This window comes from Equus caballus, chromosome 30 (genome assembly GCF_041296265.1).
Source record: "Equus caballus isolate H_3958 breed thoroughbred chromosome 30, TB-T2T, whole genome shotgun sequence".
Taxonomy (NCBI): domain Eukaryota; kingdom Metazoa; phylum Chordata; class Mammalia; order Perissodactyla; family Equidae; genus Equus; species Equus caballus.
The window spans coordinates 37421217-37443634 of NC_091713.1; the positions used below are offsets into that span (position 1 = coordinate 37421217).

Genomic DNA, 22418 nt, shown 5'->3' on the forward strand with positions numbered 1-22418 from the left:
ATGAAGATTTACTCCTATATTATCTTCTAAAAGTTTTATAGTTTTAACTCTTTCATTTACATCTTTAGTCCATTTTGAGTTAATTTTTATATATGGTGTGAGATAGGGGTTCAACTTCATTTGTAAGTGGCTATCGATTTGTTCCAGCACCATTTGTTGGAAAGACCATTTTTCCCATTGAATTATCTTGACATCCTTGTAGGAAATCAATTATCCATAAACATATTATTTCTGGACTTGCAGTTTTATTCCATTAGTCCATATGTCTATCCTTAGCCAGCCCCACCCTGCCTTGATTACTGTAACTTTGTAGTAAGTTTTGAAATCAGGAAGTGTGAGTCCTCCAACCTTGTTCTTCTTCAAGATAGTTTGGCTACTCTGTGCCCTTCGTGTTTCCATGTGAATTTCAGGATCAGTTCGTCAATCTCTTCAAATAAGCCAGCTAGGATTTTGAGACGGATCATGTTGACTCTGTATATGAATTGACGTCTTCCATGAACACATCGTGCCTTTCCGTTTCTTTAGTCTTCCGCTCCTTCGATGGTGTTTTGCCATTGTCAGTAGAGAGTTTGGCATTGCTTTTGTTGAATTTGCTTTTTGACACCATTGTAAGTAGACCTGTTAAGTTCCTTTTCAGATTATTCATTACTAGTATGTAGAAATACAGTTGGTTTTTTTGTGTATTGATCTTATAGCCTGCAAACTTCCCGAGTTCATTTATTGACTCTCTAGGGTTTACGTCTCTTCTTAATCAGTGTAGCTCTCCTGAATTCCATACCTCTGTTTCCAGCTATTTCTGGAGTGTCTACGTAGTTCACCTGGTAGGTGTCTCTAACTCGTCGTGTCCAGTGTTAAAAGGCGCTCCCTCCACCTCCCTTACGAATACTGCTGCCAGCCCCTTCCTTCTGCCCATTTTAGGTTTTATCATCTGCCTGGTCACCTGAACTGCTGATACAGGAGTCCTCCTTTAGTCTCACTGTTTCACCCTATGTAGTCAGTCTGGTATATATGTAGCTGCTAGATATAGCTATAGATCTGTAGATCTCATTTCTATCCCTCCTCTGTCTTGCCACTACCCTGGCTCAGGTCCTCGCCACTCTTCTGAATTATTACAGTAACTTCCTACCTGGTCTTGGGTTACTACGGTCCTTCCTTCACTCTGCCCCCAGGGTAATCCAGTCATGTCAGTTAACATCAGGAATCATTGCCATTTGCATATGAACGAGAGATTTAAACTGTAAGAATTACTGTTAGTTTTCTTAGGTGTCATGATGTTGTGGGGTAATGTCCTTATTCTTGGGAGGTGCATCCTGAAGGATTTAGGGGGTAAAGTGTCACGTTGTCTGTAACTTGTTTTCAAATTGTGCAAGAAAATATCTGTGTGTACGTATGTTTGTGTGTATGTGTGTGTGCACTTTTGTATGTGGAGGAAGAGAGAGCACACGAGCACAAGCATAACAAAATATTAACAGTTGTTAAATCAGGGCGAGAGCATCTGGGTTTCCATTGAACTGTGCTGTATTTCTTTGTGTTTGAAACATTTCAGAAAAGCAAGTTAAAGGGAAAGAGGATGCATCGTAGACCCTTTAGCATGGCGCCCCCTCTTCCTGACCTAAGACAGACCTTTCTTTCTAGCCTTGTCTCCCATCACTTCTCCTCCTGCGTTATGTGTTCCGGCTGTGGCAATAGTAACAGCCAGCATTGACTGCGCACTTGCCATATGCTGGGCATTTGCTAAGCATTTTGCCTGTATTCATTCATTCATTCCAGATAACAACCCGATAAAGTACATTCTATAGTTGAGGAGAGAGAGATCAGAGAAAATAAGTAAGCTGCTTAAACACAGCTCCTAGGTGATGGATCTGGGATACTAAGCCATTTCTGGTTTCCCAAAGACACCTTAGTCTTCAGATATACATGTGTGTTGAGTGAATAAATGCATCCTCTCTTCCGCTGTGAGCGTTCATGTTTTCCTCAGTTCATGGTGACCTGGACTCAACTTGGTCAAGAGGATTTCGAGGGGCATCCCAAGAGTTGATGCTTAAGGTGGTGATACCTAACTTTATTTCACTTGTAAATAGGTCATAAATATGTGTGGCACAAGGTTAAAAATGCCCCCAAAGATTTCCTAACTTTCTGAAGACTGATTCTGAAACATATCATTTGCCTTTAAAAGTACTATATAGCCTATTTTTAAAATTTAATTGATAGACTCACAACTAACTGGAACCTCCAAGTCACTGGTGAGACAGATGCACGTGCTTTATTTTGCTGTCCTTCATTTTGTTTTTCATTAACTAATTTTTACTTAAATTTATTTTCATCATTAAAAGCGATACATATCCTGGGGGAAAATGTGAAGTAGGGGTTGGCAAACCGTGGCCCACTGGCCAAATCTGACTCACCAGCTGTTTTAAATAAAGTTTGACTGGCACACAGCCACGCTCACGAACTTACACATTGTCTGTGGCTGAGTGGTCACAACAGAGATCCGATGGCCGCAAAGCCTGCCTACCAGCTCTCCGGCACGTATGGTAACAGCTCGCCAGCCTGATGTAAACTACACAAAAGGGGACGAGGTGAAAGATAAAACCCCTCTTCCTGCACATGCCCAAATCCACTCCCCAGAGGTAACTACTGCCAGTTGCTTCTTGTGAGTCTTTCCAGAAATAATTTTCTTTGCATATACCAGTATATGTGGACACATGTATCCGTTTTTGTACAAACGAAAAATTCTTTAGTTGAGTTCAGTATATCTTCTTGAGAATTTTCCACCTTTTGAGAGACCTGGGAGGACTCTGTCGTGTCATGCGCCTGGTGTGATAATCACTGAACAGAGGCTTACTGTGTGTTTTATGAACTCACGTACTTCCCACACCAGATCCTAAGGTCTGGTTTTCCCTGTGATATGAAGGGAAAATTAGAGTTTAAAGATCCTTTGCTGGTCACAGGGAGAGCGAGAACACAACAAATACGACCCACATCTCCTTCACGGACCAGGAGAACCATCACAGACAGCTCCCTGCCCCGGCCTCGTCTCCCTCCACACCGTCCTTCCCCTCCTTGCTGTAGTAAGCTCTATGAAGAAACACGTCTTTGACCTTGTACTCTAGTGATGCGAGACATTAGCATTGGAGGAGATGGGGTGAAAGGTGCACAGGGCCTCCCTGTACATTTCTTTGCAGTTTCCTGTGAATCTGTAATTATTTCAAAATAAAAAGGCTTAAAAATCTGGTCATTGTGCGTTTTTGCTTCAGACTCTCTGCTGCCCATTGCCTGCGGCACAAAGGCAGACTACGGTAAAAGGCATGCCGGGCTCTGCCTGCCCTGGCTTGGGCCTCCGCTCCACCCTCCCCTCATGTCACCCCCTGTGCTGCTCCATCCCGGAGGTTCCTGCCTTGCACAGGGCCTTTGCATGTGCTGTTTCTTCACCCCTAAATACCTTTTCTAATGTTCCTATCTGAAAGAACTTATGTTCCTTCAAGATTCAGATATCGCCTCCTTTGTTAACCCTTTCCTCCCCTGTTGTAGAAAAGTAGGTCATCTTTTGGGCCATCACAAACCTTTTCTAAGGGTGGAAAAGATCTTCTACCCACCAGATGAGAAAACTAAAGCTCGTTCGGGTTAAATGCAGAGTGCATGGCCTTGGCTCCCCAGGCAGCCAAGTGTGGCTGGAGAAAATCATGAAAAATGCTAGGTTGATGTCTCCATAAAGCTGTAGAGGGCTGGCCTTAGGGGAGCCCCTCGGAGCTGTTCAAGCTGAGTTCAGTAGTTCGTGCACTGCGGTTGCTCCTACGAGACTGGGAGCTTCTGAGAGCAGGATCGTTTCCTACTTTCTTACCTGTGGCGTTTTTTTGTATATTGAAACATGGTTGGCACTCAGTAGATGTTTGTTGGAAGGATGCTCCGGAGATTGGGTGGTGTGGGCCTAGGAGCTGGTCGGCTCCTTCTCTCCCTTCTGCAGCTAGACTTGCCTCAAGTCTCCGTCTTCTCTAAGTCTGCCCTGACTGTGTTCTTGCCACTCGTACTCGCCCCCAGAACTTCGGATCAAGAGACAGAACTCCTCGGATAGCATCTCGAGCCTCAACAGCATCACCAGCCATTCCAGCATTGGCAGCAGCAAGGATGCTGATGCGAAAAAGAAGAAAAAAAAGAGTTGGGTAGGTAAAGGTTTGGGGGCGGGCGCTGTGTGGAACCCTGCTGGACCCCCTCCGCCTCAGCATAGGGAGCGGGTCCTTCCGGGATTAACCAAGCTAGAGTCCCTCCAGTGCTGAGCCCTGAGCTGAGTCTGTGCAGAGCAAGGTCTGCTGAACTCTCTCTCCCTTCCCCGAGTCTTTCCCGACTTGTCCTGAGGCCGTCCCTCCATCTCTCCTACACATCTGCTTCCTGGGGCTCTCCGTTCGGATTAGGTCAAGTGATTGGCAACAGAGAAACATCCAGAAGGGAATGCCTCACCAGCCCCTCCCCCTTCTGTACTGTGGAGAGAAGAGTTTATGGACAAAGCCCTTCATTCCAGATGTTGCTGGAGGGCCTTTCCTCAATTTTTTTGGAGAAGTATTTGTGGAACCTTCCAGATTACTTCAGATTATTTCTATTACCTTTCACTGGTTCAGAGGTAGTTGGGTTGATTTTTCCCCAGATAACTGTAAACTGCCTTTGAGCGACCTCTCTGAAATTCTTGAGGCAGGCCTAAAATGCTGTCAGCTGGTCTGCTGCCTCTGGTCCGGCGAGGACCCCCAGCAGACTTCTTGCCCCCGTCCCTGCTCAGTAGCCTGGCCGCAGACCTGTGTGCAGTGCAGATAGCCGCCAGCTGTGTGCAATGAGTGACTAAGTGTTGCTTCTTTTTTTTTCCCTTCAAAATGCTGACTTCACATCCCTATTTTTTTCCAGGTCTATGAGGTAAGAGACCCAGTTCCTCTCCCCCATTTTCTCTCTCCCTTCGCCATACCTTCCCCATTTCCCAGAGCAACCCGCTCCCCTAAAAAAAGAACAGCCACTCATAAAACTAACCGTAACCACCACCCCAGAGTTCCTGACTTGCCCCACTGCATGGTCCATCCACGGCTGCCCCACACGAGGACAGAGGAGTGGTCTGGTTCGGGGCCAAATGGGACCGTCAGACAAAATCCTGACCTTTTCCTGTCTTCCCCTGTGACAAAATCCGCCTGTTATAAAAGCAGTCAAATGGAGCCCCTCCTTCTCAGAAAGGGCGCTGTCTTATTTTCTGTTCCATCAACCCCTAGAAGAGAATCATGGGGTGAACATTGTCTTGACCACGATTTCTGGAGGCCCGTTCAGTTTGGCCTGAAGATTTAGCTCTAGGGTAAGATGAGGCAGAGGTAAGTGAGGGATATGGTCCGTTCAAGGGCACCCAAGCCTGAGGCCCTGTGAGCATCCATGGAGTTCCCAAAGACATTTCAGGGATTAGAGAATAGTGTCAGACAACGGGAAGTGAGCTCAGAATTTCCGTGACAAACCAGCCTCTGAGGTCCGCCCTAACCCTGACCCAACCTTGTGCAGGATATGAAAACTGGAGGCTGTCATCTCAGCCCTCAAGAGCCTGCAGAATTGCTGGGGAGACAAAAAACCATATTGGATGTAAAAGTGATGACAATCCCGCGGTGCCAGAATGCTTAACTCAGCCCGCGGGTGTTAACAGTTCATACAGAGAGAGGCTCACAGAGGGCAGGGAGAGCACCACAGACGCGGGAGGCACACCCGCGCCGAGCCGGGGCTCCCATGGCAGAGGAGGGTGTCGATTCTTTCTGCAGACACTGCTGATCGAAGGGAGCAGCGGGGCGGGGGGATCTGGCTGGAGCCCTGCGTCGGGGAGAGCACGGACAGGAAGGGCCTGAAACACCAGGAAAACTACTTAAACCTGATTCTCTAGCTTCGCCTTTCCTCAAGCGTGGTCCCTCTAGGCCGCTGAGAGGCTCCTTAGAAAGCGCTGCCAGCGTCCAGTTGGAGAAGCGCTGCGCTTTCTACAGCGCGCGCCGCTCGGAGCTTCTGAGATGGCCCCCATGGCAGGTCCTGTCTCGTTTTGCTTGATGCATTGTTTCCTGAACTCACTTGACCACGGAATCCTTCCTACAAAACACCAGTCAGCACCCCCGGCAGTTCTGCTCTGGGAATACTGGACCACACGTGGCACCCTCTTCTCACCTGGGATTTAGGGGTCCCAGAGGGCTTAGGCTCCCGCAGATGTGGTCACAGGCTCTCTTTCTGCATGCCCTCACACACACTCATTCACACACTCACTCCTGTACACACATACACATGCTCCCACGTACTCATACACACACTCGTTCTCACATTCAGTTATACACACACATACACTGTCACACTCACCCACATATACACACATTCTCATTCACACACTCACACAGTCATGCACTCACATGCATTCACTCGTACACATACTTATACACACTCACATTCTCATACATACACTCATTCACACTCACATACACATGCACCCATGTGCACTCACTCTCATACACACACATTCTCATACACACACTCATTCACACTCACATGCACACATGCAATCATGTACTCACACTTATACACACACATTCTCATACACACACTCTCATTTCACACTCTCACATATACTCTCATACACACATGCACCCACATGCACTGTCTCATATACACACTTACACACACTTTCATTCACACTCACATACACACAGTCATACACGCACTCACATGCACTTACTCTCATACACACACTTACACACACACACATTCTGATACCCACACTCTCACATACACTCATATGCACACTCTCATTCACACTCACACACACACAGCTTCCCAGGAGGCGTGGTGTCGAGAAGATTCGTCAGATCGGGGGTTAGAAGGCCTGTGCCATTGCAGGTCTCCCTTCACTTCCGCAATCTCGAGCAAGTCAGCTCTGCTTTTTCTCTACAGAGAACTGAGCTTTGTGGCGCCTTTGAGCCTGACTGCTCAGTGAGCGTGTGTCCCCTGTACACGTGCTCTCGCACACATATCCCCATCACAGCCGGTGGTCCTCCTTGTGTTCCGCCTGCTAGAGACGCCCACACACACTGCTCGTCAGCTCCAGCCAGCATCAGCAGCCTTCCTGTGCTCCAGGAGAGACTTGGAGAGAGCACCCTCAGATTGTCCCCTTTTCTCACTGCCCCAGGGGTCTGGGTTGCCTTTGTCCCCTTAGCCTTCGACCCCTCCTTTACTCTCTGTCTCTTGCTGCCATTCCACATGTGTCCCTGTGTGTGTGCATGCTGTCTGGATGCATGAGGACGGGTGTGGGCTAGGACCCTGGTTTGCACTTCCAGCTCACATCCCTAACACCCAAGCTCGTCGATCAATTCCTGAGATCAAACAGGCTGTTGCCCCATGTACCTTGAGGAAATGCCGGGAAGTATCCCCTCTTCCAGGGCATTTGCTGGAAATAGGAGAAGCTCTTGTATCTGGCGGTTCTAACCATTCTGTGATGTGCTGAAAGAGACTCGACGCCAGTCCCTTCTGTTGATGTCCAGAGAGTGGTGGTGTCAGCTTCTGGTGGACAGGAGGATAGGGTCTAGTCTCACGAGCCTGGGCAGAGGTGGATCCTGAGGCCCAAATGAGAGAGGCTCAAGACTGAGCAGGTACTAGTCTGCTGGAGAAGGCAGGATTGCATCGCCGAGAGGGACCTAGTGACCTGTTGGGGGCTTCTCTCTATCCCTCTCGGTCACAGTTCCTCCAGGGGAGAGAGAAGACCCTAGAAGTTCCCAGAGCCTACAACAGCAGGCGATAGAAGGTTCTGCTTTCTCTCAGCCCCAATTTCCAGGCAACTCTTACATCCGTAGCCCATGAATCAAGTGAAGCCTTAAAGAGGGAGCCTTAAATACAGCAAGCAGCTCCCCGACCCTACACCTGTCCCAGAACTCCCCAGCCAGCCCCCCACCCCGTCCCCAGAGTGGAGCCTGACGTCTCCCTCCCCACATCTGCTTTTTTCCAGCTTCGAAGTTCCTTCAACAAAGCCTTCAGTATAAAAAAGGGGCCCAAGTCAGCTTCCTCGTATTCTGACATCGAGGAGATTGCCACTCCCGACTCCTCGGCCCCCTCATCCCCCAAACTGCAGCACGGTTCCACAGAGACGGCCTCGCCCTCCATCAAGTCCTCCACCTCGTCCTCTGTGGGCATCGATGTCACCGAGTAAGTACCCTCCACCTGCCCGGGCCCCAGCCTGGAGCCGGTGTAGACGGCTGGCCAGAGCTGGACTAACAGCCCCCCACCACAGCCCTCTCCCTGGGCAGACGAGACCAAGGGGTGGGCCTCTCCTCTCACTGCCGACGGACTGTCTTCAGGCAGAGGAAGCGAGATTGCTGGCCTCGGCTCTCAGCCTCCCCTGTGTCTCCAGCGCTTCCCTCCTAGCCAGGCTTGACCCCTTCCCTGTCTTACAGGGGCCCTGCCCACTCAGCTCCCCACCCGAGGCTGTTCCACGCCAGTGAGGAGGAGGAGCCAGAGAAGAAGGAGGTATCAGAGCTGCGCTCCGAGCTGTGGGAGAAGGAGATGAAGCTGACGGACATCCGCCTGGAGGCCCTCAACTCTGCACACCAGCTGGACCAGCTTCGGGAGACCATGCACAACATGCAGGTCAGTGTCTGGGCCGAGAGCTAGGGAAGGAGCAGGGCCAAGGCTGGGGGCCTGTCAGCCCTGCCCACCCGCCCTCTGTTCTTGCCACAGTTGGAGGTGGACCTGCTGAAGGCAGAGAATGATCGGCTGAAGGTGGCCCCAGGCCCCTCCTCGGGCTCCACTCCAGGGCAGGCCCCTGGATCGTCGGCTTTATCATCCCCTCGCCGCTCCCTGGGCCTCGCCCTCACCCACTCTTTCAGCCCGAGTCTCGCAGACACAGGTACCTGAGAAGGAGAAGAGCCCATAGGGTGGAGGGAAGAAAGGGGTTGGGTCCTTATTACACCATCCCGCTCGCTCTGGTGGCACCTTCATTGGGTCAGGAAGGTAGAAGAGCTTAAATCCAGGAGACGCCAGTGTCATGGGACACCAAGAGCTGTTATGGTATCTCGACCTTAATTACTTCTCAGTTTGGGGCTTCTGTCTCTTCTTTGTGGTAAATCAAGGGTTATTTGGAACGGATTAAGATGGAAGGTTTTGCTCAGCCTGTGGGGGCCCCTAAAACTAGTCGTCTTGTCTCTGCCTGCAGATCTATCTCCCATGGATGGCATCAGCACTTGTGGTCCAAAGGAGGAAGTGACTCTTCGGGTGGTGGTGAGGATGCCCCCCCAGCACATCATCAAAGGGGTAAGGAACTTCAAGGAGGGCTGGTGACACTGTCGTTTTCACCCAAGAGAATCTGGGCTCTGAATACCCCCCAAAACCAGAATATTCCACTCCTGAGGCCTTTGAGGGGCTCCCTTTCTTGGAGTCACCTGCCCTGAGGCTCAGTGCTTCTGCCTCGGCCACACAGGACTTGAAGCAGCAGGAATTCTTCCTGGGATGCAGCAAGGTCAGCGGAAAAGTGGACTGGAAGATGCTGGATGAAGCTGTTTTCCAAGTGTTCAAGGTAAAGGGGTACATGTGTTCCTCAAAGGCTGCTGGTCAGGCGCTGGGCTCCGGGGGACCTCAGAGGCTTTATGGAGAGATGCTGAACAGGAAAGGCATGCCCCTCCCTTTCCCCGTGGACTTTTGTTCCCTCTGCTGCTCGTTTTTCTTGTGGCTTTTCCATCTGTGTCGGTGTCTTCTCGGTGTTCCTCACTATCTTCTTCTTCTTCTCCCTTTCTTTCCTTCAGGACTACATTTCTAAGATGGACCCGGCCTCGACCCTGGGGCTAAGCACTGAGTCTGTCCACGGCTACAGCATCAGCCACGTGAAGCGAGTGCTGGATGCGGAGCCCCCAGAGCTGCCCCCCTGCCGCCGAGGGGTCAATAACATAGCCGTCTCCCTCAAAGGTCCGTCTGCGCTCGGGGTGTGGCCATATGGGGTTAAGGGGGGAGGGAAGCATCAGATGGTGCATCCTGATTCATTCAGCAAGAATTCAGTGAGAAGCTGCAGTATGAAGGTCCCTGCACTCCAGTAACATGAGCCACAAAAAGATGAGTAGGACCCAGCCCTGATTTTTGTTCCCAGGGACGTTTCTGCCAAGCTGGTCTTATCATGCCACCCAGGCACCTGAAGCTCCAAGCATGTCCCTAAAAATAAGATCCGCACTTTCTAAACTAGGCGTTAGGGGATTCCCGTGGAACCACAGGGCGAGCGGCTCTAAGTTTTTTCACTGGGCTCCTAGATGAAGAAACAGTCCTCAGGGCCCCTTGCCATCCTCAGGGCCCTGGTCAAGACTCGTGCTTTCTGGGGCTGGGGTTCAGGTCTGAAGGAGAAGTGCGTCGACAGCCTGGTGTTCGAGACACTGATCCCCAAGCCCATGATGCAGCACTACATCAGCCTGCTGCTCAAGCACCGGCGCCTCGTCCTCTCGGGCCCCAGCGGCACCGGCAAGACCTACCTGACCAATCGGTTGGCCGAGTACCTGGTGGAGCGCTCTGGCCGCGAGGTCACCGAGGGCATCGTCAGCACCTTCAACATGCACCAGCAGTCCTGCAAGGTGGCTGCCCCCCGAGACCCCCGCCAGCCTTGCCCAGGCCTCAGCCTCCCCCGGGGCCTTCATGGGCCCCTCCGCCGCATCGTTTCCTTTCCCTCCCCTCCCCTCTGCCCAAGTGTCCTCCCCACTCCCGTGCTCTCCTCCCCCTTCTGCCTCCTCACCCCCTGCCTCCTTTCCTTTGGGTTGATCACTGACTGAACTCCCTCCTCCTCACTGCTACCTCCCTCGCTGGCGACCCCACCAGTCCCACCCCTCTCCTCTGTTATTTTCTTCGCTCCACCTTTCTTTTTGTATCACTCTCTGCCATTGGGCTTTCTGGGAGGAAGCACTCAGAGCTAAGTGTTACATCTTGTGCCATCGCCTTTCAAATCCTGAAGTCTCTTGGGCACACCCTAACACTTTGGAGCTGGTTCACATCTTGGCTCCCCAGCTCCGGGAGGCCTGTCCATTGGGAGAGGTCATAGGACCAGCCCACAAAAGTCCATTTAGGAAGCAGCATGTGTTCCCCACCTCTGGGCGACTTAGGGTCCCCTGCTTATGGGGGTTACCTTAGAGCCTTTGGGACCTATGTTTCTCAATCTCCCTTCTATAATCAAATGTGCGAGTGCATCAGACAGGAACCAGGGGCCCCAGGGAAACCCAGAATTAGCACGGCTTCAGCTGAACCCCTCTTTCCAAGGCTGACCCAGGTTCTCACAACTCCCGAGTGCTGACCCACTGCCTGCTCCTGTTCCAGGATCTGCAGCTCTATCTCTCCAACCTGGCCAACCAGATCGACCGGGAGACAGGGATCGGGGACGTGCCCCTGGTGATCCTCCTGGATGACCTGAGTGAAGCAGGCTCCATCAGTGAGCTGGTCAATGGGGCCCTCACCTGCAAGTACCACAAATGGTAAGCAGGAGTCAGGCCCACACTCACCACAGTGGGAAGACGGGAGCCCGGGCCAGGCCAGCCTACAAGCTTTCTGTTGGGTGCACATGTGAAGAGAGTCTAGAGGGACCTCTTTCTTCTTTCTTCCCACAGTCCCTACATTATCGGTACCACCAATCAGCCCGTAAAAATGACCCCCAATCATGGCTTGCACTTGAGCTTCAGGTAAGAACCGCAGCCCTGGATGAACCTTCGATCCCACCCGAGAGTCTGTAAAGCAGTTGAATCCCAGGGTCGGGCCAGAGGGCGGGAGAGCAGCCAAGCCTTGGGCTGGGAATAGGGAGCAGGCGGGTGTGCCATGCCCGTCACAGGGCAGAGGAGGACCGCAGGCTGAGGGAGGTGCAGCTAGGCTGCTGGAATTCGGGTTCTCTGCCCGCACACCCCTCATCCGGGTCAGTGAGGTCAGGTGGCTCTCTGAAGAGGTCACTGGTTGAGAACCAGCTCTGCCTGCCCAGGGCTGCTGCCCTGAGTTCCCTTGACCCCACCATTACTTGAGAAGAGACCAAGCAGGCGTTAGTGGGAGGCAGGCAGGAGGAGGGGCAGGCTGGCAGGGGATGAACCTGACAGCGTCCCCACTGCCACCCTGACCCCATTCTCCCCATCCCCGGCGGCAGGATGCTGACCTTCTCCAACAACGTGGAGCCGGCCAATGGCTTCCTGGTCCGTTACCTGAGGAGGAAGCTGGTGGAGTCAGACAGCGACGTCAATGCCAACAAGGAGGAGCTGCTGCGGGTGCTCGACTGGGTGCCCAAGCTGTGGTACCACCTCCACACCTTCCTTGAGAAGCACAGCACCTCAGACTTCCTCATCGGTACTGGGGTGCAGCTTCCCCTTGGGGTCAGGAGGTGGCTTCCCTTTCCGACCTGGCCACCTGCAGGGATGCTGCCCTTTCTTTCTGGCGTCTCCAGCATGTAAAGGATCTGTAAACCCTGTGGCTTCAGACTCAGAACCACGTAATTACTTAACAAGCATTCCCAACGCAGTTAGCGCCACGATTTGGGCAAATCGCTTCAGCCATCACAAAGCTAACACCTGTCCCTCATGGTTTCCCACAATTAATGGGAAAAGGGAGGGAGAGCATTTAGGAGGGGATTTAAAAGCTTCCCCTCACTCCCTCACCTCCCTTCTACCTGTGAAGCATGATTTATGAGATTGCCAGCCAGGCACCATCTTCACGGCCCCGTCCTTTTCCCAGGCCCCTGCTTCTTTCTGTCCTGTCCCATTGGCATTGAGGACTTCCGGACCTGGTTCATTGACCTGTGGAACAACTCTATCATTCCCTACCTACAGGAAGGAGCCAAGGATGGGATCAAGGTGAGCCCTACCCTCTGATGCCACTCAATCCCAAGGCCAGGCTGTCCCAATGAACAAGGCAGACACATTTCTTCCGCGTGGCCCCCGCAGTCTTCAGTGCTGTAGTTAGGTTCTCTTCCTAACAGGTGCCCAAAGGCACTGGAGAGACGTAAGCTGCTGTCCTGCCTTCAGCCAGCATTCAGCAAAGGGCTAGATGACCACAGCCACTGGGGCCATGTCTCCACTCCTGGGCCTTCTGGCTCTACGCCAAGCTCAGACCACTCTCTAAGGATCAGAGCAAACAGGGAAATAATAGAGCTCAGAATTAAGGAAAACCCAATTATTACTAATAAAAATGTTACTTTGGCCAAGTTCATGTCCTCATATGTAAAAAAGGAGATAATAAATTCTGCTCTGCCTAAATCACTGGGTTGTTTTGAAGACAAATGAAATATGTGATAAAATTTTTAAAAGTTAGGATAAGAACTTTATGCAAAAGGAAGATGTCATTTTTTTAAACCTCCTCAGTTTTCTCACCTGCAAATTAGGGCATCTGATCACTCAGATCCATTCCAGCACTAATGGGCTATGAGGCAGTGATGGACCGTACTGGTCGTGTGTTGTCCATGAAAGTAATCTGTCATTGTGATGGAACGGTATCGCCTGCTGACCTGGTAAATTTCTAGAGATGCTGTCTATCAGACCGATGCCAGAAATCATCATTTCATTTAATTCTGCATTATTATTAATAGTTTTCCAATTAAAAAGCATTTTTACAGAGATAACATCTTTGTTTTCAACAAAGTCAAATTTTTTTTAAAAGGTATTATTACTAAAGTGGAAGAATTTCCTACTTGAAAAGTAAAATTATAGGGGCATAAGATTTCTACGTGTTAAGTTTAACACAGTCTGCCAAACCACTCCCCAAAAGGGTTAACCAACTTATGCCAATTTATTTCCTTTGTTGGGAAACTCAAAGAAAATACCATGGGGATCAAAACTCCGAGGCTTTATATTTGAGGAAGTACATATCACCATGGGGAGACACACCACCAAAGAGAGACACTACCACCAGGGAGACACACCACCACGGGGAGACACACCACCACAGGGAGACACACCACCATTAGGGAGACACACCACCATCAGGGAGACACACCACCATGGGGAGACACACCACCAAAGAGAGACACCACCATTAGGGAGACACACCACCATTAGGGAGACATACCACCATCAGGGAGACACACCACCATGGGGAGACGCACCACCATAGGGAGACACACCACCACGGGGAGACACACCACCATTAGGGAGACACACCACCATGGGGAGACACACCACCAAAGAGAGACACCACCATTAGGGAGACACACCACCATCAGGGAGACACACCACCACGGGGAGACACACCACCATTAGGGATACACACCACCATTAGGGATACACACCACCACGGGGAGACGCACCACCATCAGGGAGACACACCACCACGGGGAGACACACCACCATCAGGGAGACACACCACCATGGGGAGACGCACCACCATGGGGAGACACACCACCACGGGGAGACGCACCACCATCAGGGAGACACACCACCATCAGGGAGACACACCACCATCAGGGAGACACACTACTTTGGGGAGATACCACCATGGGGAGACACACCACCATGGGGAGACACACTACTGTGGGGAGATAACACCATGGGGAGACACACCACCATCAGCGAGACGCACCACCATGGGGAGACTGCATGAACAGCTTCCAGGCTATGGACTCCTCTCCCAGTAATCCCATCTCTGCTTCTCTCCAGGTCCACGGACAGAAAGCTGCCTGGGAGGACCCAGTGGAGTGGGTTCGGGACACTCTCCCCTGGCCGTCAGCCCAACAAGACCAGTCAAAGCTGTACCACCTGCCCCCACCCACCGTGGGCCCTCACAGCATTGCCTCCCCTCCTGAGGACAGGACAGTCAAAGACAGCACCCCAAGTTCCCTGGACTCGGACCCTCTGGTGAGTAGAAGCCGTTCTAAGTTAAAAGTAACACTATTACAGACTTGAATTCTTCATGCACACGCTGATGGGGGCCTGAGGCTGACGAGAGACAGCAAGGCCTGGGCCAGGATGAGGCCAGTAGGAGCGCTGACTGTCGGGATCCTGGTCATAAAGATTGCATGCCCGCAACCTGGCTTAGCTCAATAGTAATGCCGGCGGCAGTGTGCATTCTAGCACAGCCCTGGGTCTCAGGCACTCCGGGTAGGAAAATCAACCAAAGAGGGTGGTCGCAGACCCACGAGCTCTCTGTGCTTCCATCTCGGCCCTCCGATGCCCCGAGGACCGCTTCCATTCAGCAGATGTCATGAACCCCCTGTAGAAAGCAGGCTGAGACAAGTGACAAACTGGCGGGAATAGATGCCACGTTTGTAACCAAAAGAGGATTGATATCTGGAATATACAAAACTTCACGAAAAACTTCCACACAGAAGAATGGACAAAGGCTATGAACAGGCATTTGACTAGAGGAAATGCAGATGGCCAATAAAAACACGCAAAGATCCTTCACCTCTCTAACAATTGAGCAAACGCGTGTTTAAACCAGGAGATAACCATCCACTTGGCAAGAATAGTGTGTGTGGAAGCACGGACTTTCCCGCTCTGCTGGGGGCAGCGTGCATCAGTAAAACCTTTTTGGAGGATAAGATTGTATTAAAGCTTAACATGCACAAATCCTGTGACCTTGCAGTTTTGCCTTTCAAGTAGGAAATTCTTCTGCTTTCGTCATAATACATTTTGATTTAAATTTTGCCTTTGTTGAAAACAGATGTTATCCGTGTAAAAACACTTTCCAATGGGAAGACGTTAGTAACTGTGGCTCTAGAAGGGTGGAGGGCAGAGTCACTAGAGACGCCCCTGGGCTTGCTCAGCTGGAGGGGAGGGCCACAGTCTGGAAGTGGGAAGAGGAGGCAGGAGGCGAAGACCCTGGAGAGGTTAGCCTCGACATGAAGCAGTGGGGCCTGAGCGCCGGGAGGAACAGGTTCGTGATGGCACTGAGTCCAGCTGCTGGGGTACAATGTGTGGGAAGGAGAAGTTGTTAGAGACCTTCTTCTGGCACTTCCACATGCCCCCCAGTAGAGCTGGCATGTGCCTTCTTGTACAGACACATATGCACAGACGCTGTGTGTCCTCCACTGGAGTGTGAGCACCCTGGAGACAGGGGTGGCCCGTCTGTTCACCCTTCCCCCTCGCCTCGCATCGTGGCACCTCGTACAGCCAGGCGCTCCCAAGTACCTGTTACACACGTGCGTGTCTACAAATAGGGGGCGAGCAGGCATTGCTGCTGTTTCACGAACTGCCTCTAGACTCTCTGGGCCCTTAATCACTTACAAACCACAGATCAGACCCACAATCTAGATTTTCTGATGTTTCCCTTCGGTGGGCAGGACCCGAAGTCCCAACTCTCATTAGTCCATCTTTTTGCCCCTCTTTAGATGGCCATGCTGCTGAAACTTCAAGAAGCTGCCAATTACATTGAGTCTCCAGATCGAGAAACCATCCTGGACCCCAACCTCCAGGCAACGCTCTGAGGGTCCAGCGGTCACTGTCGCCCGGGACAGCAGAACACTGACATCGGCCACGCCAGCTCCTCCTCTCCTCTCTCCTCTTCCAGAGCACGGACTCTCCGGCCCAGGAGGAGAATAGGAGGGAGGAGGAGGAGGTGACAGAGAGGGGCAGGGTCCTGGTGCTGCCCCTTTGAGAACTTCCTCGTAAGGATTGGTGGGATGGAGTGGGACCTTGTGTCCCCTGGATACATTTACTGGCCTCCTCTCACGTCTTTGGGAAAAAGATGATTCTGGGTCTTTTCCCTTGATTTCTTGTCTCAATTACAAACTCCTGGGCTTTCTGGGGAGGGGTTCAGAAGACATCAGAAAAACCTGCAGTAGTTCCTAACTGATTCTCATGAGCAACTTGGAGAGACACAGTCCTGTGTGGGGAAATCTGAGGGAGGCGGAAGCTCCCCAGAATTTCTCGCAGACCCTACCCAATTCCATCACCACTGCCAACAGCTCTTCCCCCAGAGATCTGGCTGGAGCCCAGAAAAAGAAGCATGTGGGTTAAAAAATGTTTAAATCAATCTGTAAAAGGTAAAAGAAAAAAAATGGAAAAGATGAAGCTGGAGAGAGAGAAACCAGTGCCAACGGAGAGACAGCGCTGCCCACCCTGCCCTCTGGATGACACAGGGACGTTGACAAGATGGTTGCCAAGCTAAGAAGTCGCCAAACCACGAAAATACCATGACAGCCTTCAGGGAAAGACTGCGAGTCTGTCTTATACCCTCTAATTTAACATGCATGAGAGTCAATAAACCCTACTTTTTTTATTTTTTATTTTTGTTTTTTGTTTTGTTTCTATTTTTTTCTCCCCTTTGCCTATTTATTTTCCTTTCCTTTTTTGGTTTGTTCTTTTCCATTTCCTTACATGAGATGTTTGGGTTGCTTTTCCAGGGGCTGGTTTGGCTTTTCCGAGTGGGTTTTCTTTGGAGAATCTGACGCCATCTAATTGGCACCAGTAGACACCTGCTATGCCACTATCTTTGGCATCCTTGGGGCTTGCATGGGACATGAAGCATTGGCTCCAAACCAGTGGGAGAAGAGGAACCTTGACTTCCCTTTTGAGAAAGCACACATTCTGCCCAGGAGCTCCCCTGCCAGCCTCCGGCATCTTGACAGAAGGTCTACTCTAAGCTTCCCCCTGGCCTGGGGGAACCAGGAAACTAGAAGCAGTCGTCTGGCTGGCGCCCTGTTTAGCCCCTTACTGCACTATTCTGATGGCAGCCCCTTTGCCTGATGGAGTCCAAAATCCCAAGCTGGACTTTACGATTTGTGATTCACGTACGACTGCACATCCACGTGAGACACTCCCAATCGGAATACAAGGCTCAAGGAGTTTGATTTGGTGGCAAAGATCTGCCTTCCAAAGAGATCCTCCTTTTACAGAAGTTGCCTGAAGGCTGGCAGTCTATATTCCTTCATTCAACAAGCACTTATTGAGTACTTACTGTGTACCAGTCACTAGGTTAAAAAAAAAAAGAGATAAGACTTGGGTTCTTACGTTCACAACCCAGTAGGAAGAGTTAACCTCCATCAAGCATACGTCCCCTTGTTATCTAGACCTTCAGGATCATCTAAGAAATGTCGCCAAAACCCAAGGAGCCAGCCAGAAAGAAGCCTTTGATCTGATGTCCAGTACTTGGAGGCAGAAGATCTGGGATCAGTTAAGATAGAACTTGAAGGACTATGGCATCCTGCTCATCTTGAGTGGGCAAGTCCCCTTTCTCCCATGTCTGAAAGTCCCCTTGGGACCAGGTCCAGGCTGAGCTCCCCGGTGAGGCTGCAGTGAGGGCTCTGCAGATCAGGGAGATGTGCTGCTCCTGGGCCCCAGTGTTTGTGGATTCCGAAGTGGCACAAGACCATCTCAGCATCTGTGGGCATCCTAACCTGGATCGCTCTGTCCCACCCAAACAAGGAGTAGATGCCTCTGCATCTTCAGAATATTTTCATTTAGGTCCAAAAGATAGTCCATTGCTCCCCAAGAAAGCTTCTGCATCCACCTGGTGGCTCCCAGGGCTGACAGGCTCCTTGACGCTGGAGACTAGTATTGCTTGTTGCTGCTAAGTCCATGAGCTGTGAAGACCCCCAACCAACCCAGCTGTAACATAGGCAACCCTGTGGTGGGAAGAGGCTGTCCGTCCAAGGATGGTGCTGAAATCACTGCCTTACGGTCTCTGCTGTGCAGAAGGAGGAGGCCCTGGAGCAGGTATTCTAACTTGGGAGGAAGGGAAGACCAGATGGGCCTTCTTTGGACCCAGGCCTCTTCTGAACTCTGTTCCTGGCTGCAATCCCCTGGCAAGGCTTAGACTCTTAATCAGATGGTTGAGCCCTTAACTCTATTTTCTGGTGCTGCCCAGCCAGTGCCTTCTGTCATGGATGTTACTGGCTACTTGAGACAGAGGAAAGGGGGGAACCCCTTCCTCCATTCCAACTGCCTCAGCCCCCAAAGGGATTCTTGTCTCCCTGGTAACCGTGGGTACCACCATGACTTTTATTTGGATCCTCAGCAAGTTGATTCTGGAGGCCTCTTGTGTTAGGACTTCTCACCTCTATTCCTGGATGCACCGCCCTCTACTCTCAGCTGACGGCTGCATTTAGCCCAGTTCTCCAGCTGCTCTCCTCCAGAAAGTGTGTTCCCATCTGATGCGGTGGTATTGCAGCCTCAGCTTCCCCTCTGGAGCCTGGGACCCTGTTTACAGCTGCACACCTGGGCCCCTCACTGTGGGGATCAATCATCTCACAAAGGCATCATGGTTACGTGGCAACGGCAGAAGGTTGAGCCTCCTCATGGTGCTATAACCCCTTGGGACGCTCATCCAGACTTTTCTGAAGCAGAAACCTGAGCTCCCCCTCGCTGCCCTAGAGTTAATGGCAAGAGCAAATCGACAGCGTTCTCCTAGCTACGCACCTGCTTCTGGGTGGGGACTACTGGGATCCCTCAAAGAAGAAAAACTGGGTCCCGTAGGTAAATTCTCAACCCCCTACCCTGACCCCGGGACCTTCAGAAGAATCCAGCCTACCTAAGACTGGAAGTTGTGCTATGCCTTCCCTCTCCAGCCCCCAACTCATTCCTCACCAAAGTTGGCTCGCAGACGACATGGTTCAGTACCCAACACCAACCTCTGGGGAGAGCCACGGCTCCAGGAGAGGTTTCTGGATGAAGAAGACAAACCCGTTTTGTCCAGTGTATTTGTTTCTCCATCCCTGCCTAGGCGCCAAAATAAAATGCTAGGTGATTGAGGCTAACACGGGACCTGGTGTGTGTGTGTGTCTCTTTCTCTCACAGGAGCAGTGAGCCGTTTGCTGTCTCCTGTCTTCTGAGGCTTCACAGAGTATTTTTTTAAAATCTATGTTTCGTGGCAGCTCTGCGGTGCTTCTCTGTCTGTGTGTGAATCCTGACCCAACGTCTTTTTCATTTAGTCTGACCATTGGGAAGCCGGAGGCTGGCGGGGAAGAAGGACTTGTGAAAAGCCCATGGAGAGACCCCACCCCGGAGTCCTTATTGGTTGGCATGCTAAATTTTTGGCTTGAATTACCAAACTTCTAACTAACCTATCCATGCTCCTTAAGGACTTAAGACAAAATAGGGATTTTTTTTTTCCGTTTCATTTCTTGCCCTCTGGTTTTCCTGGTTTGCAAGACTCCGAGTGGATTTAATCCCACCGTCTCTTCTCTTAGCTCCCTGAGACAAGGGCCACACTATTGGGAAGGATACCCCTTTCAGAGATCTGAGAGGGAACTCATTCCTGGAGGGCTCCTGCAGAGGAGGAGGGGAGCGGTGGCAGCCTGCAGCTTCTCACAGACTGCCCACATCCCCACTTGGGACGACACCCACCTGCAGAACCCTGCCTCCGGCTGAAATTTGCCCAACTGAGTAGGACTTGGTCCTGCAAACCAGGATCCAGGAGAGCCTGCGTGGGGCTTCAAGGGTTCTTTGCTGCCAGGTGTTTGGGAGAGGAAGTTGCTCTTGTCCTAACTACACAGTTAGCACAGGGCTTCAAGCGCTGAAGGGATTGGCGCCACCAGATGTAGCTCCTCATGCTTTTTTTTTCCTTTCTTTCCTCCTGGGCCTTAGCTAAACTGAAGCTAATAAGTAGACTTTATGAGCCGACCCCAGTGATGAGATGAAATGTGCTTTGCAGAGTTCACTCATGGAGATGGATATGCTAGTGGGATGCTGGAACACTCTTAGGATGACCAGTAACTACTAGCGAGTTCTGGTTCATGGTCCCACTACAGACACCATAAGTAATAAAGTGGTCTCGGGGACACTGTTCCCAAAAGGCCAAAGCCTGAAGATAGTGCCCTTTATAACTGAGTCAGCTTTGTGTATTCATGAGTCCTCAGTCAACCCGATCAGGGATATGTGGGGCCAGCCACTTAGCCCTTCCCACTGCCGAGGGTCCATGTGTGCCTGTCTGCTCAGCCTAGCCCTGGAAGCAAGCACTGCCAGCCACCGACCCTGGGAAAGATGGGAGCAAACTGGAAGATGGTGTAGTCTCAAAGTGAGGACAGCGATAGAAATTTGGAAGCTGCAGAGAGACCCATCCAGTTCCAGATTAAAACTCCATAGACTGGGTCCTCCCACTTTGCTGTTCTGGCTCTTTTTCTGAATGATTATGCCATGGAGGATTTTCTCTGCCAAGAGCAGTCATGGAAGTAAGTGAGCCAGTGGTTCCTTGATTCAGCTCTTTCGTTTCTTAAAGCAGGGGTCTCAACGCGTGTTTCCAGACTGGCAGCACCAGCAGCCTCTGGGAACTAAAAGCAAAATTCTCAGGCCCTGTCCCAGACGCGCTGTGTCAGAAGCTGGGGAGAGGGCCTCGGAATGCGCGTTTCAGCGAAGCCCCTTGGTCATTCTGACACCCACTACAGTCTGAAACTCACTGTTTTAAGGGGAAAGCCAAGTATCAGAGGCCCCACACTGAGGAGCTTTAGGACCGAAAATAAGAAGATCCAGCTGTAATGTGGGCATCAGCATTAATTCCAAAGTCCCCTTCCTCACGCTCCCTTATGTCTGTGGTTCTCCTTTTATTTATCACGGCAAGAAAAGGTGTGTGTGCTTTGGGCGGAGGTTAGCAATGTGTTTGCATCTCTCCTAGTCAACACAACCTTCAGGGAAAAACCCCATGGCTCTGAAATTGCTACCTGGCACACTAGGGGCCTCAGCGGAAGACAGCAGCTGGAGGTCTCTTCCAGATGGCTCTTCTGCTGGATTATTTGTGTCTACTCTGGGCCTTTTCCGATTATGTAACAGGAGGAGAAAAATCAAAACATCTAATTTGTATTTCCGTGACAACTTGTTCTCTTAGCAACATCCCTCTCCCTACTCTAGTTATAAAGGGCTCTGCAGGTCTGAGAACCTGGCCAGAACCTCCTTCCCAAGGCACAGACAGCCATGGGGCTCCAGGCTCCCAGGAAGGCCCCTCTCCACGCTCCTCGGGGCTCACGGAGAGAGCTCAGCACCATGAAGGCACAGTCCTGGGGCAGCTCAGTCCTTGGGCTCCCCCTCTCCTTTCCCCACATCACGACTTGGAAACACAGCTACCTAGCCATGGCAAGAGAATAAAATCTTTTAAAAATCTGAAGGGAGCTTCATATCTTTCCAAACTCACAGACTCCAGCTGATGGGGCCATGGGGAAGATGAGGCTGTTTACAGCTGGTTTTGTCTCGAGCTCGTCTATTTTCCCCAGCAGAGAGCTTGTGGGTGGAGGACAAGCATGCCAGGCCTCCTGAGCTCTGGAGCTAAGCCTCGGAGGAAGGAGAGTATAAAACAACTGCACTAAAATCACCCCTCGGCCCCGGAAGGCCGGTGAGGGGGCCCTTGGTCATCTCCTGTGGGATCTTCCTGCTTCCCTGCCATTTCTCTGAGACCGGAGACGGTGGATGATGAGGCGAGAGCCCTTGGATCCAGCTGGTCTCTGGGCTGCTGCTGTGCAGGAGGCTCCCACTTCCCCATGTGTTTTTGTTTTCGTTTTAACAGAACAATCTTTTTTTTAAAGAATT

At 51.2% G+C, this 22418-nt stretch overlaps 1 protein-coding gene across 15 annotated transcripts in view; it reads left to right on the top strand.

The window, feature by feature from the left end:
• NAV1 (neuron navigator 1) overlaps nt 1–19667 on the top strand; it is a 231926-nt gene extending 212259 nt beyond the window's left edge. For all 15 annotated transcript variants that reach the window (XM_023632539.2, XM_070255879.1, XM_070255877.1 and 12 more), the window contains 14 exons: nt 4039–4160; nt 7985–8181; nt 8430–8622; nt 8713–8881; nt 9188–9285; nt 9452–9547; nt 9774–9933; nt 10348–10583; nt 11317–11471; nt 11604–11675; nt 12125–12321; nt 12706–12824; nt 14622–14819; nt 16295–19667. In XM_023632539.2, coding sequence (XP_023488307.2) covers nt 4039–4160; nt 7985–8181; nt 8430–8622; nt 8713–8881; nt 9188–9285; nt 9452–9547; nt 9774–9933; nt 10348–10583; nt 11317–11471; nt 11604–11675; nt 12125–12321; nt 12706–12824; nt 14622–14819; nt 16295–16390 — 2108 coding nt within the window. In that variant the 3' untranslated portion in view covers nt 16391–19667. The remainder of the gene's footprint in view (nt 1–4038; nt 4161–7984; nt 8182–8429; nt 8623–8712; nt 8882–9187; nt 9286–9451; nt 9548–9773; nt 9934–10347; nt 10584–11316; nt 11472–11603; nt 11676–12124; nt 12322–12705; nt 12825–14621; nt 14820–16294) is intronic.
• Nucleotides 19668–22418: the final 2751 nt, after the last annotated feature.